This window comes from Macrobrachium rosenbergii, chromosome 3 (assembly GCF_040412425.1).
Source record: "Macrobrachium rosenbergii isolate ZJJX-2024 chromosome 3, ASM4041242v1, whole genome shotgun sequence".
Lineage (NCBI taxonomy): Eukaryota > Metazoa > Arthropoda > Malacostraca > Decapoda > Palaemonidae > Macrobrachium > Macrobrachium rosenbergii.
This window is the reverse complement of record NC_089743.1, coordinates 59,324,881-59,346,036: the sequence shown is the minus strand read 5'-3', so window position 1 is coordinate 59,346,036 and position 21,156 is coordinate 59,324,881. Positions and strand designations below refer to the sequence as shown.

The following is a 21,156-nucleotide window of genomic DNA, read 5'->3' as shown; positions in this document are numbered from 1 at the left end:
TGAATTTTTTAAAAAAACTTTTTCCTTACGTCCACGCGTTAACTCGGCCAAAAATTTAAGAAATTCTTTCTTCATTTTGTCGTAATTTTTGCACCGTTTTATATTAGCCGTTACATAAAGTTTCATGTATGAAAATGTGTGCAATTTCATGTAAAATACAACAAAAAACAACCCATGGTTGTAGCTTTTATCAGTTTGGAAATATTTTCATATGAATCACGATAAGTGCCAAAATTTCAACCTTTGGTCAACTTTGACTCAACCGAAATGGTCGAAAAATGCAATTGTAAGCTAAAAATTTTACATTCTAGTAATATTTAATCATTTACCTTCATTTTGCAACAAATTTGAAGTCTCTAGCACAATATTTCGATTTATGGTGAATTTTTGAAAAAACCTTTTTCCTTATGTCCGCGAGCGGTAACTTGGCCTATCATCTCAGAAATTCTTTCATCACTGTCGTAATGTTTGCACCGTTTTATATTAGTCATTACATAAAGTTTTATATATGAAAATGTGCACAATTTCATGTAGAATACAACAAAAAATAACTCATGGTTGTAGCTTTTATGAGTTTTGAAATATTTTCATATAAATCACTATAAGTGCCAAAATTTCAACCTTCGGTCAACTTTGACCCGACCAAAATGGTCGAAAAATGCAATTGTAAGCTAAAAATCTTACATTCTAGTAATATTCAATCATTTACCTTCATTTTGCAACAAATTGGAAGTCTCTAGCACAATATTTCGATTTATGGTGAATTTTTGAAAAAACTTTTTCATTACGTCCGCACGGTAACTTGGCCGAACATCTCAGAAATTCTTTCGTCACTTTGTCGTAATGTTTGCACCGTTTTATATTAGTCGTTACATAAAGTTTTATATATGAAAATGTGCACAATTTCATGTAGAATACAACAAAAAATAACTCATGGTTGTAGCTTTTATCAGTTTTGAAATATTTTCATATAAATCACGATAAATAAAAAAAATTTGACCTTCGGTCAACTTTAACTCGACCAAAATGGTCGAAAACTGCAATTGTAAGCTAAAACACTTACAGTCTAGTAATATTCAATCAATTACCTTCATTTTGCAACAAACGGGAAGTCTCTAGCACAATATTTCGATTTATGGTGAATTTTTTAAAAAATTTTTTTTTACGTCCACGCGGTACGGATTCATGCATCATTTTGTGATAATATTTTCTCTGTGTTGCTTTGATCGTTTTACAATTTGTTATATAACAAAATCATCACAATTTAGTGTACAATACAAAGAAAAAAATGACTCATTAGCTTTAACCGTTTTGCTCACAGCGCGATTTGTATACAATTATATATGAAATTTTTTTCACGCGTCATGTATTTCAATATTTATATATGATAATGATATTTTTTTCATTTCTGATGGTTGCATACTAAACTTCAGGCAATGACAAGAAAAAGGAGCCAAAAATGAACTCTTAATCTTAAAAACTAAGCGTGCTGTGATTTTTAAAAAAACTTTTTCCGCTTCGGCGCTAACTCCCAAACGCCGCCAGCATACGGCAGACACTTTTGTAAATAGAGGCTCAGCTTTTAAGGGCTAATTAGCTTAGCTAATTCAGGGTTCTTAATTGTGACTTTCCCAACTTTGCCTATTTTTGCTTGGATTAATCATATCAGATTCTAGCCTGTCCAGCATCAGGTGCTGTAGTGAAGGCTGCAAGACTAGGTTAACTTTAGCCAAATATGACAATCACACCGTATGTAGTTCGTGTAGGGAGTAAGTTTGCTCGTCGGAACTTTGCTGTGATGAATATAAGGACTGGGATAAGGGGAAGTGAAAGACTCTGCATGCACATTTAGAGAAGTTACAGCATGACAGACTAAGAAAGGCTACTGCTAGGGCTGAAGCGAAGGCTTTTGCTAGTCAGGTTTTGTCTCCTGGGGTTGATGTGGCTGAATTACCTGTACCTTCAACACTGTGACCACTTTTTCCTCTATCTCAAGTCCTCTGACTTTTCCTGTAACTCCAATCCCTGGCTCTCATTCTTCTGAACCCAACGCCATTGCCAGCCTAGAAGCACGTGTTGATCAGAAATTTGATTTGTTGGCGAACACTGTTTCCCAGATTGGGAACTCAGTGCATGTCCTTATGGACAAATTTAAGTGTCAGTGCAGTGTTATTGGAGGGGCGGCTACTCGTCCCACCGATGCTCCTAGATCAAGGTTCCTGCTAAACTCCCCTTGCTCACCTGGGAGGAAGCAAACTGGTAGTCCAAGGGAGGTCAGTGGTGTTTGCCCATGAGTAGTCGCTGCCTCATCCAAGCCTGTTGTCCGCAAATCCCAGGACTCGGAGGACCGCCGTTGGAAAGGCATCCGCTTGGACGTGCATACGTTATCTTCCAGTGACTCAGACTCCAATGAGGCCAAAAAGCGTAGTCAGCACTTCACTCAAGTGTTGAGACCATTGAAAAGGTCTGGCACCTCGGTGGAAGACAACTTTCCCCTGGCTCGTAAGTTAGCAATGGAAAGGGCTCACAGCCCCCTTCCCTCTTGTAGTTTTTGGGAGTCTCCTCAAGCTTCTCGCTTCCATTGTGTCCACCAAGTGCTGTAAATTGCCCAAGAAAGTGCTTGTTAGTCCAGTGTGTGTGGACATAGTGTTCAAGCACCCAGAGTCCGATAAATTAGCGCTCGAGTGCCCAGGAGGTAATTTTTCTGTCTGAGCGCCCATCGTTTGAGCGATCAGTGTCTGAGCTCCATTCATATGATCGTCCAGTGTCCGAGCGCCCTTTGCATGAGCGCCCATTGTCTGCACTTCCAGTTTGTGGGCGCATAGTTTCTGAGCGCCCTGAGAGTGATCGTGTGTTGTACGAGCGTTCAGTATATGGACATCAGGTGTCCGAGTGTCCATCATATGAGTGCTAGCGGTCAAGCACCCATCTTATGGGCGCCCAGTGCCCGAGTTGCAGACATCTGAACCTTTAGTGTCTGTTAAAGGTGTTAATGTTAGTAAATGTGTTGTGTCTGATCGGTCTGTGATTGGGCGCCCGGCAACCGAGCATCCAGTGTTAGTGGGTGCTAATGTTGTGTCCACCTGCCAGTAATCGTTCAGCGCCACAGGTGGGACTCTCTGTTCCTGATGTATCAAGTGCCGGTCCTCCTGTGGTTGAGGATCCGTCTTTGGAGCCTATTCAACGCCGTCTGTTACAGAAACCAGCTGCGGCGACTCAGGGTCCCACGAACCCTCCAATGTCCCTGATTTCCTCTCAGAGGAGGAACCTGTGGAAGAGGATGTACCCATGTCGAACTGTTCAGCTCTTTTGCGGTTCTTGATGGTGTGCTATCCGGACTTCTCTCCAGCCACTCCATTCTCTCTGGGTTCAGCGTTTTATGATGCGACAACTGACAGGGTCTTCTAAGTTACCGCGTATGGTTCTTCCTTCCTCATCCAGGAAATCTCTTGCGCTTATCAGCGTATGGTTGTCAGAGAAGAGGGACATTGGTAAAGTGGTCTTTTGTTCGCCTCCTTCTCGTCTGATACAACAGAAGTATCTGTTGTATGCCACTGGAGAAGCTCCGTCCTTGGGAGTTTCTGCCTCCTCTCAAGGGGACTTCTCCAGTGTCATAGATGCTACACGTCGATCAGCCTTCTCTTCTGCTAGGACTCTGTTTCCCATGTCGGAGTTAGATCATGTGCTGAAGGATATTTTTAAGGTCTTCGAGGTCCTGAGTTTCCTTGATTGGACCGTAGGAGCGTTGGCAAAAAAGATCAAGGACTGCTCATCACTTCAGGAGAACTTTGCCTCGGATTGGTTGGGTGTTCTGGCCTGCGCAGATAGAGCAGTGAGAGAGAGACAGTGCACATGAGCTGGCCACCAATTTTACTACTGGAGTTCTTAAAAAGCGAGATTTGTGGTGCTCGTTCACTTCAAAGGGGGTCACTCCCTCTCAATGTTCTTCCCTGCTGTTTGCTCCCTTAGATAGTAACTGCAGAAGAAGTCAACCCAAGACCTGTTTGCTCAGTCTGCCAAGAGGACTAAGGTCCCTGCACATCCTTCTTCTGCTTCTGTTCCTACTACCAGGACTTTTCCATTAACTCAGCAGCCCTTTCAAGGAAGCAGAGGTCGCTTCCAGTCCCATCTGTGAGCCAATCTGCGTCCAGTACGACCCAGCAAAAGCCTTCCAACAAACCCATCCCTCGCAATTGAGTTACCTGTCCTCCGTGTCCCAGTGGGAGCAAGGCTTCTTCAATTTTGGAGCAGGTGGGAGACAAGGAGAGTAGATCCCTGGGTGCCACAAGTTTTAAAGGAGGGCTACGCAATCCCCTCCAGGGAGAAACCTCCCTTAATAACCTCTTCCATCAGGTTGACAGCCTACTCTGTAGGCTTAGAGAGGTTTTCAGCCCTGTCTCGGGAAGTTTCAGTACTCCTAGAGAAGCAGGCAGTGGAGGAAGTCGAGGGCACAAGCACAGAGGGATTTTACAATCGCCTCTTCGTAGTTCCCAAATCATCAGGGGGATAGAGGCCTTTCCTGGATGTCAGCGCTCTGAACTTCTTTATTCAAACTACGAAGTCCAAAATGGAAACAAAATGCTTGGTCCTGTCAGCCATCCATCAGGGAGACTGGATGGCAACAATAGATATGCAGGATGCATGCTTCCACATTCCAATTCACCAGGTCTACAGAAAATATCAGATTCGTGTTCCAGGACAGGGTCTTCCAGTTTTGGGCTTTGTGCTTTGGCCTCTCCACGGCCCCTCAAGTTTTTACCCCTGTTCTTGCTCCATTAGCAGAGTGGTTGCATCTCATGGGGATAAACATGTCTTTGTACCTGGACGATTGGCTCCTACACTTCCCCTCTGAAGCCCAGTGCACGTAGGACCTTCATAAGACTCTTCAGCTTGCACAAGATTTAGGATTACTGACAAACTTCAAGAAGTCGCAGTTAGTCCCCACACAGTCGATTCTATATTTGGGAATAGTGATAGATTCTCTGAATTTTCGGGCTTTTTCGTCCGAACAAAGGATTCTCAATTGCATCACAAAAGTCCGGAAGTTCATTTCTCGCCCATCCTGCTCAGCCAGTGCTTGGATGAGCCTTCTAGGAACACTTTCCTCAATAGAGAAGTTTGTTCCTCTGGGCAGATTAGACTTCAGACTGCTACAATTTTACCTCAGAGATAATTGGTGGAGGAAAGTACAGTATTTCCAGATTCGTTTGTCTTCGAAATCACCCCAGAAATCAAGGAGGGCCTTCAGTGGTGGACAGATTTGTGGCAGGGATGTCGCTGTCTCCTGTGAACCCCAATCTAACGTTGTACTCCAACGCATTGGATCTGGGTAGGGGAGCTCTTCTCAAGGGCTTAGAGGTGTCAGGATATGTTTTAGGATTACTTCAGATTTCCTTATAGGCAGGCAGCAGCAAGTTGCTGTGTTCTTGGTCCACTGTTGTTTTTAGTGTGTATACAAGTGATATGGTTGTTGGCCTGGAAAACAAGATTGTTCAGTATGCCGATGATGCAACACTTGTGGGTGTAGTAAAGTCTCCACTTATGAGAAATGAAGCTGCCCTCAGCCTCAGTCAGGACATGGGCCAGATTGGGGAATGTTGTAGTCGATGGGGTATGAGGCTGAACTTCAGTGAAACGAAAACACTATTGATTAGCAGATCTTGTAGAGATTTCCCACCCCATCCTCCTCTTTTCAGGTTAATGGAACTTTCCTGAATGAGTCTGAAGCTTTAACTATTCTAGGTGTAACTTTTGACTCACATCTAACTTTTGAGAAACATCTAATGAAAGTTTCAGCAAGTGCTGCAGGAAAGTTAGGTATTCATAAGGCTTCATATATTTATAACAGTGATAAAATCAGTGCTACCTGTTTTAGGTCATTTGTGCTTCCTTTAGTTGAATACTGTTCTCCAGTGTGGAGGTCTGCTTCTGCCAGAGATTTATCTTTTTTTTTTTTTTTTACATAGTGTGGTGCATAGTGATAGGTTTTTTTTTTTTTTTTTTTTTTTTTTTTTTTTTTTTTTTGTTTTCAGATAGAGTGGTTCATAGTTGTAGGTTTCTGTTTCCTAATAGTAGCAGTTATTACTTGGACCATCGTCAGATGGTCTCTTGTTTGTCACTTTTTCATAAGTTGTATTTCAACAGAGATCTTTTGCATTCACAATTGATCCCTGATCCCCTGTAGCTACTGAGAACAACCAGATTTGCTGAACAGCAGCACCAATATGCAGTAAATGTGCCACGCTGTTGAACTTCTCAGTTCCAGAGGTCCTATATTCCTCTCACCATTGGACTGTGGAACAGCCTCCTAGAGGATGATGTTCAAATGGAACTTCTGAAGTTCAAGTGAAGATGCAATGCATTACTACCCTAATACTATTCTCCTTGCATTTTAACACATTTTTATCTATTTGTTAATTTATTTTTTCTTTTTTTAATAAATGGGATCTCTTCTTTCTGTATTTCCCTTACCTCCTCGTACTTTCCTAATGAACACCATATACTTTGGAAGCTTGAATTTCACGTCAAAGGCCCCTGTGTGTTTGTTCCATATGACTAGGTTTCATCCTCTGAATAATATAATAATAATAATAATAATAATAATAGTTTTTTATTACTACACTGTATTAGGTAGTTTAATCTGATCACTTGAGTCAAAACACTCGACACAGTTAGATATGGCCGTAATAGAGCTAAGTTGTTTCATTACGTTAAGTGGTTTATTACTAATAAAATAACTATATGCAGTGTAAGGTTTAGTTTGTATAGTTTGAGTACTGAAGATAATTTTGGGCTTATGCAAAGTAATGCAATAATTATGCATATATTATTTTTAGAAAATAATGTAGTAAATATAGTACTGTACATATTTTCCAAGTATACAGGCAGTCCATGTGTTACGTTGGGGGTTCTGTCCCTGAAGCGCGACGTAAGCCGGAACAGCGTATTAAAAAATTGCTAAAAATGAGAAATGGGGTGATGAAAGCCTTACCTTTAGTTATTTTGAAAATTTCCCAATTGATTTACCTTCCTTCTGGTGAGATGTGCATCCATGATCTTTTAGATTTTCCTCCAAATATGTACAGATATTCTTCCATTGCTCACAGTGTGCCGTAAGACTGAAACGACTTAACCTTGGAACATCCGCTTTAACCCAGAACAGATTTTTTGATGAATATATTTGAAAAGCATCGTAAGCTCAGACGACGTAAGCCTAGGCCGGTGTAACCCAGGGACTGTGTGTATAATAATTCTTTATTGCTTATGGCTTTTAATTTAATACAGTCTATATCAGTCTTGTTTTAATGTAAACCACAAAAAATATTTTCAGTAATATTGTGTTTGATATTTTCAGAGTTATTAAAAGCCAGAGTCAGATATGGTTCAAGAAATGTAAAGAGCTTGGAGTTAATGTTGAAAAGATAAATAGTGATTGTGATTGGCATCAGATATATGTTTCATCTCTACGGCAGCAGCTCTGTATGAAAAATGGCACTGCATTTACTGAGCGGTTCATGCAGCTACAAAATTGCAAAAAGGCCGTCAAAGCAGTTGATTATCAGCATGGCTTTCTCTGTACAGGTACCTTCAAACTTCAATTTTTTGTACAAAGAAATCACCAGTAACAATAGAAATGTACAGTGCTGCAACTTACTGCAGTATACAGTATGTGCTTTACAAGTGTAGTTTTTGTAAGTCGTGTTTAGCACATATATGACATAAGTTGCAACAGGTTTATAGTATTTGCAGAGACCCAGTTATGCTGTATAATAAGATAAACTGTGTTTAATATTTCCTAAACTTTCCAATAAATTCTGTGTGTGTTTTGTATTGTTACAAAATTATCTTAGTGCTTTTCATGATGATCAAGATGGCAGTGTATTGGACCAAAGTTAATTTGCTCCTAAGGAAGTACAAACCATCACCTTTTATATAAGAGTATCCTTCAGCTCAAGCTGGAGACATTCATTAAACTTGGTAACAAGGTTGTTATATAGGTTGAATTTGGGAATACCCTTCACTAACCTACCATCATTACCAAGCGCTTGTTTTTTGGCTGTCATCTTGTGAGGGCACCTTGCTTCATTCCTTCTGACTGCTAGGTTGAACTTGTGTTTTTTGTTTAGGTTTTTGATTTTGAGAAATAGCATAATTTTTGGAGATGGATGGGTGTTAGTGAGTGAAACCTTTACCCTCCATTTTTTCTTAGTTGGATCCCCATTGTTTATTACTTACCTTTTGTTCAAATTGAGGAGGTAGGTAATAGGTTGGCCAAGGCACAAGCCTCCCGATTAGATACTACCATTACAGAGTTTAAGGTCCCTTCTAAGGCTGGCCAGTACGACTGTTGTTGGGTCTCTCTCTTTTTTGTCTGTGCTTACAACAACACAGAATAGTCTGGCATATTCATAATATATCTCTTACTGTTAACACACTCTTTAACAGGACTGGATGCCTCACACTTCATACCCTTTTTGATGTGTCCATCGTTATGTAGAAAAGACTCGCTTGTCTGGTAGGCGTCTCTTCTAGGAGAGAGCCACTCCCAAATAAACCACTGTTCTTCAGTCTTGGGTAGTGCCACAGCCTTTATACTGGGGTCTTTCAATTTCTTGGAGTGGAGTTCCCTTGCCTGGGGGTATGCATACTTTTCTCAGTTCCCACTTCTTGTTTTTCAGATGGTGTGTAGGGCAGGCTTAGTAGAAGGGCCAGGAATGCTTGGTGGCTTAGCAAGAGGTTACCTTATTCTGATCATTTTCTTTTTCTTTATCTTCACCCATGAATTCATTTTCAAAACCATGACTACTGTTCTTCCTTCAGTGTCAGGCAAATATGGATATGTATTTGTGGTGATGACCATAAATGATGGTCTACCCGTAAGTCATCTCTCTTTGGAGTTGATTTTAGCATGGCTCCCTTTGTAGGAACTGATGACACTGCTGTTTATTGCACAAAACAGAAAGCAGAACTTTTGGCTCAAGTCTTTGTGAGCAAACAGTGTGGTGAGTCCTTGGTATTGCCTCAGTCATTGTGTTCAGTGGCCTGCAGATCAAGAGAAGTCAAAATTTTGCTTCTTGGGCCAGATATTTATAGTGGCATAGACCCTAATGGGATCTTTCTAATCTTTTTTTTTTTGTGAAAGTTTCTTGTAAATTCACATCTCACAGTGTATCTTTTGCATACATTTTTGGGATTACTAAAGTTTTTTATAGCATGTTTTGGCTCTTAGCTTCAGTTTTTTTTATGGAAAATACAATGCACCAAGTAGACCATGTATTTTCACTTAAACACACTGATCTTTAGTATATGAGGCACTGTCTGCTGTTCTTGACAAATACCCTTGACCCTTAGGCATTTCTGTTATCTCTGGAGACTTCATGGCTGAGCATGGCTTGTGTCTGGTAGTAGTGATCAGTATACTAGGCCACAGATATGGAATATTGCCAGCCTTCAGTCTTTCATCAGCTGTGGTTGCAGCTAGACTGTGAGTTTCCTGGAACCTCTTGAGTATTTTACCAGTATATTCCCACCACCAATATTGTAAAAAGCTGGCTAGTGATGGACCATCTGTTAAGTACACGCCATTCTGCATGTGGATTGTTTAACAAATGGCTATTTTGCATTTTCAGTGTTCACTTGGTATAATGATTTCTGATTATCATGCCTGCAAAATACTTGTTTAGGAGGCATAACATTCAGCAGTTTTGTGCAGGTATGGGAGACACTGTGCGTGCATCGTCTGGGAAATACAGTATCATAAAGTAATCATTGAATGTAGAGTAATTTTCTAAAAACTGGATGGTTTATTGTATTCTGAATTTTCACGTGAGTTCAGAACTGTTGCATTGTTTTTTGAAGTGAATAAATATAACTGTGCTGTGAACATCTTACATGTGTCTCCCAAGGAAGTGGGATAGGAAACTATTGATGACTTTACGTGGAATTAACACAGATTAAAGTGAGTACTGTACTTAATATATTTTTTAATTTTGTGTATACTAGTTGCTTGACCCTAATCCATGTTTTTTGCAGATTCATGTTTACTTTCTTAAATTACATTGCAATATTAAAAGAAAATGCATTTATTTTATTGATAGTGTTACAATATAGTTTCAATTTGGAATGTATGGTGTATAGTATATACACAAAGTGTAGAACTTTTATATAATGAAACTAATGTAATGAGTTCCCAAACTGTTTCCAAGATGCCATCTACAGTATATCTTTACACAATCCATGTGTCTGGTAATAGTAGCAAGTTGCAATCTAAATTTTGCAGTTAACCCTTAAACTCCTACTGGACGTACCATACGTCGACTAAAATTGTCTGTTGGGTGTCAAGTGGACGTACCATTTATGGTGAATTTTTTAAAAAAAACTTTTTTTCACGTCCACGCGTTACGAATTCATGCATCATTTTGTGATAATATTTTCTCTGTGTTGCTTTAATCGTTTTACAATCTGTTATATACCAAAATCATCGCAATTTAGTGTACAATACAACTAAAAAAAATTAACTCATTAGCTTTAACCGTTTTGCTTACAGCGCAATTTGTATACAAATATATACGAGTTTTTTTTTTCGCTGTCATATATTCCAATATTTTTATATGATAATGATATTTTTTTTAATTTCTGATGGTTGCATACTAAACTTCAGGCAATGAGAAAAAAAGGAGCCAAAAGTGAACTCTTAATCTTAAAAACTAAGTGTGCTGTGATTTTTTGAAAAAAACTTTTTTTCCGCTTTGGCGCTAGCTCCCGAACGCCGCCGGCATATGGGAGACGTTTTTGTAAATAGGGCTTCAGCGTTTAAGGGTTAAGATCATATACAGACTTAAATAATCATTTAATGGACTTATATCTTGAAATGAATTAACATAAACATTACACTCATCATAGACTAAGTTGCATACAAGGTAAAACAAAGTTCTGCTTCATAAACTCTTCATGGCTAACGATTCTGCTTAAGATTCAAAAAGAGAGAAAGTTTGCGCACTTAAATTTTTAATGTACTGTTACATACTATTTACCACAAATTTACTGCTATACAGGTCAACCATCACTAATCTGGCATCACTGAGACCTGCAGGGTGTGCAGGATCAGTGATTTTGCTGGATTACGGAGTGGTTAGGTTAGAATACACTTAACCCAACAGTTACCTTGTAAATCAGTATGAGTTGGTTAATAAAGAAAAAAGGAGCATTAAATGAAAATCAAGTGAAATTTTAATGAAGCAGGGGCAAAATGATGGTACATTTAATTCTGTTGGCTTACACAAGAAAGTTCATCACTGTCACTTCCAAAGTGAAGAGCTGGAATTTGCAACTAAGCCCATTTACATGTCTTGAGGTGAAGGGCTGTCAGGATTCCCATCTTCTTCATCTTGGAATTTTTTTTTATATTTTATGCTCTTCTCATTTATATTTTTACTGTATTTTCTCATTTTTTATTTTACAACTCATAAGATAAACAGTCATGTGCATAGGGTATGTACATACACACAAACTCATTTACTGGCATTGGTGAACTTGCTGCTTTGTTTTGGTTTGTGTTGTTACACTTATAATTTTTTCATTTATATTTTATTCTATTCTCATTTATATTTTTACTGTATTTTCTCATTTTTTATTTTTACAACCCAAATTTGTGTGTGAATGAGTACTTACATAGGCATACATTCATTTATTGGTTTCGGTGAACTTCCTAAGCTCGTTGTGTTTTATGCAGTTACGCTTATGATTTTCTTATTTAAATTTTATGCTATTCTCTTTTGTACTTTTACCACTCAAAAGATAAACACAATCATGTGTGTAGGGTGTATTGGTTTATGCTGTTATACTTGTGATTTTTTATTTATATTTTACTATTCTCATTTATATTTTTACTGTATTTTCTCATTTTTTATTTTTACAACCCAAAAGATAAACGTAATCGTGTGCTTAGAGTACTGTACATTCATTCACTGGTGTAGGTGAGCTTCCTAAAGCTTGTTTTGTTTCGCGTAGTTACGCTTATGATTTCCTTATTTATATGCTATTCTCATTTATATTTGTACTGCATTTCTCAGTTTTTTTTACAACCCAAAAGATAAATGCAATCGTAGGAGTAGGGTATGTAAATACATACACAGGTAGCACCAACAAACAGTAGCAGCAGGTTGGTGCAGTGAGCCAGGAAATTTTAAGCTACACCAGCTGAAATTACAGCTGGATTAGTGATGGAACTGGATTAGCAACTGCTGGATTAATGATGGCCGACTTGTACTATTCTACAAAACGTGATATGTTTTCAGTTGAAATTTTTAACATAACTTTAGCATTCTGAGTTGTGAAAATGTGGTTTCGGCTTGTGTAGGAGATAAAGTTTGGCTGTAGCATAACAGTTGCTTCATTAGTTTGAAGTTCTGCACTATGTAGGCAGATATTTACATGTTTATATTAACTGAATTTGAGATGTGAATTTATTGAATATCATTTTAGTTCTCCAGTTCATGGAATAATTGTTATGATTTACCAGTTCCCATCCTGATTGCCTGCCCTGCTATAAAGAACAATTTTCTTTTGTTTCCTTTTTTTTCTTCATACATGATACCAACCTGTTGCTTTAGTTGTTTTTTTTTTATTATTATTATTTACATACAGTACTTCTCAAACTCTAACTTAGGCCAGCTAGGATAGCTAGGCAGTGATACTTTTCACACAGACATCCGTCTATTTTCTTTATTTGTTATTATTGTTGCTTTGCAGACTAAATGTGTGTGGATAGGGTAGGCTGGCATAGGCATTTTGCTCCCTTTTTGCCGCTGTGTTTGATCACAGTGGAATACAGTTTAGTCATATACAGAGGATTGACTATAATAGCATGTGATTGTATAGCTAAGAAATCTGAAATTAAAGCTAATCTACATCACATAAAGAAATAGCTTGGGAGACTAATCAAAACTTTTAGCTTGTTCTGGCCACAGGGTAACTGAACATTGTGACCTGTGATCTATCTTGCTTTGGTGATTCAAATGGGCATGGCATAATATACAGACCATAATCAACATGTTGAAATAAAGCTGCACCTAGTTGAGCTGTCAGAATGTGTTGAAAGCTGTGAGGAAGCAAATATATTTTATAGAGATCCCTTGATCCATAGTTTTTGATAGGGTAAAGAGATTCCTTTTAATAGGGTAAAGCCTCTATTCTCCTCTGAGAAAGCCTCTGCCAACCTGTTATAAAGAGTTATTCTAACTTCTCTTTCCCCTCCTCTTATCTCTTTCATATTATCTTTCTTCATGTGCAAAGTTTTCTTCTTCATTTTTAACTTGTCAAAATCTTACTTATCCTTGGAGAAGCCTTTGAATGCAATAAATCATTTGAAACATCAGTTTTTTCCATTTCATTTGTGCCTTTGAACAAAATATCCTCCCATGCTCCTGCAGTTTTCTTTATTTAATGAAGGTTTCTGTACCCTTTCCAAAATTCACACATTAGTTTACTGTCACCCATTTCAGTTATTTGGCAAGTTTAGAATGAAGAGAGTACTACAATTTGAGTGTGGTGATTACACAAGGTCCTTCAGTTGTTTCATGCTCTATGCTCTTTGTGTTAAATGGCGAATAGACCGAGTTCATGGCCAGCTGAAAGCTGCTTGGATAAGTCTATCTGGTGCATTGCATTCCACAAATATCATATCAATGGAATTGCTTTCCCAAAACAATATTCCCAAATATTTAGATGAAATTGTTCAGAAATCAATCCTTAAATCTTTGTCATCCATACTTGGGGTTTCTTAGTGGATATGCAGTATGAGGATGTTTACAATTTTTAATCCTTTAGGACTTTCCAAATTGTGAATAAGGAAAGGTTAAAACTTATGTTTAGCCTCCAATCAACTTAGCCAGCTTATCCTCAAAGGGCTTGACATCTTGGCTTGTTTGTTTATGTGCATACATTGTGGCATACTCTTCCAAAAAATAACCCTTCTTGTCAGTTTTGAATATTTGCTCAGGGAGATATCCTTCCTTTTGCAACTGTGCAACTGAAAAACTTTTTTGGTTTGGAGGCAGCTTGCTCAGAGTATACGTTGTAGAGATTACAATGCCTTAAAACGTAAAATCAACCATGAATTTCCTTAAGTATATGTCATTGAATTTGTGAATACCATTTGGTTGCCTGTCATTGCAAATTGAGAAAGGAATTATCATGTACCAATATACGAAAAGAAGTAATAAAAACTTTGTTGTACTTTATTAGTGTTATTGGGTTTTTGGATCCCAATACTGTATTCCTTTTACAAATCAGAACACAGTGATACAGAGTTCACTTGAAGATTCACAACACATTAACCCTTAATGGGCGGATCCCCTCAATAGAGGATCTAAAACAGTTTTTGGGTGGTGTACAGATCCCCTCTGAGGCGTATTAATATTATGCGCCATACAATTTGGCTGTATCGAGCGGGAAAGAGTTTCCAATACTTCAGTGGCCCATAAATGAATTTTAGTAACTAAAGAATTTAGCTCAGCTCAGTTGTGGGCGTCTCATGGAATTTAGTATTGTTCTTGCCTTGAAGGGGGAATGTCCTGCTCCTTTCTCTCCCATGACGTCTTTTTATTTTTTTGCCCATAAATATATGCAGGGATTGCTGTTGGTTTTACTTCTTATCTTTTACGTTATGATGTCGATTATAATTGTAATTTTGCAAAGAAATTAAACATTTACAATTCCAAAAAAAGTTACTGCATTTCCTGATCTCAGTAAATTTATGTAAATATTTTGCAACAAATATGCTCAGAATTTGTTACTGATTTTATTTCTTATCTGTTATGATATTATGTGAGCTGTAATTATAATTTTACAAAATAAAATAAAATAAATTTTTAGAGAAAACATGTATAACTTGGTAAAATTTACGAGTGTTTTGTGAAAGGGTTGTAAGTAGTCACTTTCAACTTCCCTTGGAAGGTAGGGAAAATTTTTTTTAATTTCTTTTTCTTACGCCATGTGCATTTGCATATCTTCTGCTTTCCATTGATGTGTTTTTTCTTAAATTGGCCAATCTTAAAGTTTGCCCGGTCTGGGAGGTTGCATGATATATAATTAACCCATCCCTTAAGGGTTAAGTCATCCAGAATTCTAAGGAAATGGCATTGCATGATAATAGAAGAGTCCAAAGTACTGCAGAGTATCCTCATTATAATTCCAGGATGATGGCTGATACCATGCTAAGCATTGTACAGCAGACTTATTTGCTTGAGTCATGTAACTATTATTAGATATAAGAGTTGCATGTCTCATAGCACCACAATACTGGTGCCTCATCAGTGAATTACTCAAAAGTACAATCATTACAGATCATTATTGTAATTCTCAGATAGCATCAGAAATAGTGTATAGTGTACTGATTTTTCATTTGAAGAGTCTCATATATGGAAAAATATACACCCAGTGATTGCATTGGGAGAATTGACTTATGTCCTTACCTGCTCATTTCAGGGTTTTGAAAATACTTCCAGCCTTTACTCACATGGTCAGCAGGCTAAGCAGGATGCATTTCTGAATTAGGTTCTCCATCTAGTACCAACTTTTTTCAATTAATCCATCTCATGAATGGCTTATGTTTTATAGTACTTATGGTGTACTGCATAGTTGCTGAGCTTGAAACTGCTCAACTTATACCCTCACTGTCCTAAACAATAGTTGATATGGTCAAGTGAAGTAACTACTGGTGATTGGCAGTTTGGTTGACCTTTCTTCCTGTTTCAGATTGATTATCAGTTTTCAATTGGAGGTTGTTTGTCTTTAATATTTTGCTGCAGCATCTAAAGGAATACTCTTGCTCTTACCAGTTGTGGGATTTTCACTATCACAATATGCATAATATGGCAACAATATAGGCAGGCTTACACAGCAAATGAACATAAAGTCCCTTATGCTAACCATGTCAGTGACAAGCAATAGGTAGACTGATGGATATACAGTAGTTTGAACAGGTTTTAGTTTTAAGACAATTATAATTAGCTTATTACAAAATAAAAAAATTACTATAACATATATAAAGTATTAAGTTTCATGGAAACAAAGTATTGTTTTAGATGTAAAAATTGTAGAAAAACTGTATTTTTCATAATACTGTATGTGCAACTTGTAGCTTATGATTTGTATATATATACATTGAGTGTGAGGCATGTTTAAAGTATTTTAATGTGTTGCTCTAAAGAGAATTGAAGGAAAATATTGAAAATCCAAACTTGTAAAGTATTTCTCTTATAGATTTGAAAATTAATTACGTGTTACATTTCTAAATAAACTAAAACATATTTTTCTTAACTTATGATGAGAAAATAATCATATAATACAATATATTATGATGAGAAAATATTCATATAGTACAATATAAGGAAATTAATTTTCAGCTCATCTTGGGGAGGTCAAAATTGATCTAGTGGGCATCACAGTAGTGTTAAGCAGCGTGGCATGTATGGGTTGGAAAAATCATAAATCACTGCAGTCCTAGATAAAGCATATAGAATGTTATGGTCACAAAAATAAACTTCAGCACCCAGGGAATTAACTGTGTACTGTACTTGTAATCCAATTATTTGTACTGTCGACCCCCGCCTATTCACGGTTCTGGATTCGCGGATTTCTCTGTGGAACATGTATACACATTAATCGTGGAAAATTCGCCTATTTGCGGTATTTTTCTTAGAGAAATATTCACCAATTACTGTATTTTCATATCATTTTCATGACTAAATGCACTTTTTGTGATCAAATTATTAAAACATTCAGGTATAAGCATTTTTAGAATTTTTTTTTTTTTTTTTTTTTTTTTTTTTTTTTGTGTTTTGAACTGTCAAAATAGGCAGTTATAAGTGCTTTTAGAGAGGTTTTCAGTATTCATGGATTTTAGCTATTAGTGGGGGCTAGTGGTACGCATCCCCCGCGAATACTGGGGGTTGACTGTAATTCTTATGGGTTTAATTGAATTGTGATGAACCCAAGTTGAAGTTGAAGTCGTTTACACACTAATCAGCCTTTTAAGACATGTATACTCTTTTCCAGTTTCTGAAGAAGACTATGTAAACATCTGGCAGCTTGAACTAAACATTCCAGTTCTGGCCTTCCCAGTGCAACGAGCAGTATCTTGCATCAAATTTAAGCCTAAGAGTTTCCTTGTATGTGGACACTTTGTAGGAATCTTGACATCATGGGATTTAAGTGTTATGACAGACCATTCGTGTATTGTTTATGATTCTCTTAATGATACACCTGGAGAAAACACACTTCTTAAGTGCAAGTTTAAGATGCATGCAGGCCCTGTTTTTAGTTGCGACTTTTCAAAGGAGTTAGATTTAGTAGTGAGTGGTGGTGCAGATGAATGTATAAAACTGTGGTGTTTGTCTTCAGGATTAATTGTAAAGTCCTTACCCAACCAAGACCACTGGGTACTTCGAGTAATTCTCTTACCTGACTTGACGTATGAGTCAGAACACGTGATAATATGTATGACAAGAGATAATGTTAATAAAATATGCTGGCCTTCTAGTTGTGCTAATGAACTTAACAATGATAAAAGTGCTACTGATGACAAGGAAAATATAGTGAGAGCAAATCAGATGGGTGACTTGAATAAAATTATATTTCAATCTCGCATTCAACGAAATGAAGGAAACAATAATTTCTTTACTCCTGGATTACAACAAAGTACAAAATTTGTTGGCTTGATTAAGCAAGACATTGATGAAAAACATGCAAATCTATGCATATATGACATACAGACATTTCAGATTATACATAATATTACTCTGAAATTTAAAGTGAAAAAGTTATTAGCACTTGGAAACAGATTTGCTCTTCTCCTTACCATTGGAAATGTGCTTTACTCTTCAACCTTGGTTGCAGTTGACATAGTGACAGGTGAAACTGTGGGGACACACCCTGTTCCCCATTCCAAGTAAGTCTGGTAAAGTTTTTATAGCATGAGTATGGTATTTGTAGCATGTGTAAGACAAATAGAGTCGTCTTAGTCTGTTTTTGGAACTGATTATATTAGAATATTTACCCTAGGTACCTAAGAGTGCTTGAATGTGAAACAGTAGTATATATCTTTTACCAAGTATTTGTAATACTGGATTGCTGAAAGAATTGCCAATAAATTTCCATGATAGCTTGTGTCATGGTCTGATTCTTTGTCTGATAAACAAGAGCTTTAATTATTTTGTGCTGATTGTATTGGTAGAACATTTCTAGGACTCCTTGTTGTTTATTGAGACTTTTAACAGACTAAGTTTTTAAGCACATGAAACCTGTCTCATTACAGTGCTGTACAGTGTGGGAAATAATGTGTATTTCATCACAAACTCATTATTTTAACAAAGCATATTTTTGCATTGTATGCAAGATCTTGACATTTCAGTTCTCGTACAGAAGGAAAATAAGATGATCCATTGACTCGGGTAGGTTTGCTCATGCACCCAAGGTTCCTTAGATATTTGGTAATAAAATGAATAATTCTTAGTGTGTCTGGCCAAGGGATCAACAAGTCATATGTTTCCAGACTGTATTTAAGAATGATTTTCCCTGTGTTTTACTGGTATTCCTTTGAATTATTATGATATTTTATTGTGCAGGTAAGAACATTAATTACATTTAAAGCTTTTCCATGAAATACCTGCTTTAATTACATTTAAAGCTTTTCCATGAAACACCTGCTTAGTTTTGTAAATTTTACTGCCAGTTTTTTCACTGGACAAGAGGTGGTTTCAGAAGTTCTGTAGAGTATTGCTTATTCGGGTGTGGTGAGCTTTTGGCTAAGCTTCCATTTTAGAAAGGGGTGCATTTTTCAGAAAAATATCTTGGATTGAAAAAGAGTAAATTATGATAAATCATTGTTAGTTGTGGGATATCTTTGTTATATTCTGTAACAGGTTTTGCCAGACCAGTCCCCTAAAGTATCTGGTTAGTGCAGGGCTACTTTTTCTCTCTATTGCCTGTCAGTCTTTTGACTTTGCATCATTTGTTTTGTAATGATTTGTGATGATTTTATTATTCTTAGTATTTCAAGTTTAAATTTTGTGCCCATTTTGCAAAGCTTACAACTTGCTTGGTGTTTTATGCTTCAGCAACTTATTTTTTTCTTCCATTGGATGTTAATGTTTTCATTTGTTTATAATTAGTTGTGAGTATGAAGTGTGTCAATAATAATTGTGCTGGGTTGATGATCTCAGCAGCTTCTTTGTTTTCCCCCCATTTATTTCTGTTTATATATTGATCAGTCTGTGTCATATACACTCTTTCTGTAATAGTTAACGTGAATGACGTTTTTATTTGAAAAGGTATTATATATCTCCACATTTAGATATTACTGTCTAATGTACACTAGTTCTATTGAGCCGTTTCACTTATTACCTCTATACTATTAGAAGGCCCTCTTCAAGAGAGCTTTTCTTTTATCTATAATTGTTTTAATACTGTGAATTCTTAATTGTTACTGAAGGTAACAAGTTTTTGGATGCAGAGTGTAACTAATTTACTCATTCTTATTTTACAGTTGTAGCTTTTGCTTACAGTGCTGATGGCTTTTTCTGCATGACTTAGATGTTTATTGATATTTTTTTATGTTTGTTTTGTCCGTTTTAGTTTTGGCTGCTTTTATGTTATCAGTGTGCCTGGCAGGCACTGCCTATATATTTGTCAAGACTAAATACTGGATACAGGCAGTCCCCGGTTTACAATGGGGGTTCCGTTTTTACGCCGCGTCATAAACCGAAAAATCGTCAAAAATCCTAAGAAAACCTTACTTTTAATGCTTTGGGTGTATTGAAAACGATGTAAACTGCATTTTTATTGAGTTTTTCATAAAAAAAGCCTCCAAATTTTTATTATTCTGCCATTTTGGAGCCATATTTCTTCCATCGGATCAGCGTACGACACGTCGTAACCCCGGAACATGCGTCGCAAACCAGGAAATAATTTCTGATGAATATATTTGAAAAGCGTCGTAACCTCGGAATGTCGTAAGCTGGACCCGTCGTAAACCGGGGACTGCCTGTGTATGTTTTGCCAAGAATTTTTTGTTTACCAGGTTTGATTTGTTTTCTTTGCCAGGATAAGCCCTAGTCTGTGGACTCTTGCTGGCATAGTGAGTTACAGTGCTGCTGATTAGGTTAATTTTTCCTTGGTGTTTTCTTTACCTTCTTATTCTTCTGTAGTCCCAGGTCAGCAGTGACTGTGGTGATGGTGGTGTTGGAATGTCTAGGTCCTTGTCGGGTCTTGTCACACCACTGTCTTCAGCATTTCTATTTTTATTGGCTACAACTTCTTTGCCACCAATATGTTTTTTAGAAAGACTGTATTGTTTTGATGGAAGGATTGCCTCTTTCCCCCTCTCTTGCCTCCCACACAAGTCAACCTATGCCAGGTGACTTATAGCCAGGTTGCTGTCTCTGTTGGCCTGTCCTGTTCATCACAGCATAATTTAGTCTTTGTCCTGTTCCTTCCTTTTACCCCTTTAGGAGTTTCAGATTCCCAGCCAAAATTTCCAACTTCATCCCTCTTAGTACACCAGTTCTTGCTGCATTGACATTCAATACCTTTCTGGTCCCTGTATCCTTCTGCCAATATTGTTGCGCCTGCTAACCCTCCATCTTGCCTGGGCTGTCTTGTTTCCTGTCACTCCTACTAGGTCTTTTCAGTAGTTTACTTTCTTTCTCTTGGCTGCCCTCCAGAAGTTTTAGAGCTGCTAATAATGCAGCAAAGAAGTTGCTAGAAGACTGCAGAAATAGGTTAATGGTCAGTAAAAAGGCTGGTACTGTCAGTTTAGAAAAATGTAGCCCTGTACATGATTTACAAAAACAAAAAATGCCAACTGTAACCTACTTGGTAAGGAGATAAAAGACTTGCCATCAGGAGAAAGATCTAGGGGTCATTATCACAAATTATTTTCATTCTTCTAAGCAATGTATAGAACTTAAAAAGAAAGTCCAGAAAATTGTAGGCTACAAATGTTGAGATAACACTAATCGTATGCCTTGTGCTAGTTAAACCCCACTTAAAGTGCTGTCTAATTCTAGGTGCTGTTCCAAAGGTAAAACAAAAGATTAAAAGGTAAGCACAATCAGACTAATACCATCAGTCAGACACTGGATACCAAAGAAGGAT

General features: G+C 37.3%; 1 protein-coding gene across 2 annotated transcripts in view; it reads left to right on the top strand.

The window, feature by feature from the left end:
• LOC136856055 (F-box/WD repeat-containing protein 2-like) overlaps positions 1-21,156 on the top strand; it is a 54,467-nt gene that overhangs the window by 30,829 nt on the left and 2,482 nt on the right. For both annotated transcript variants that reach the window (XM_067133622.1, XM_067133631.1), the window contains exons 4-5: positions 7,355-7,581; positions 17,059-17,950. In XM_067133622.1, the coding sequence (XP_066989723.1) occupies positions 7,355-7,581; positions 17,059-17,950 (1,119 nt within the window). The remainder of the gene's footprint in view (positions 1-7,354; positions 7,582-17,058; positions 17,951-21,156) is intronic.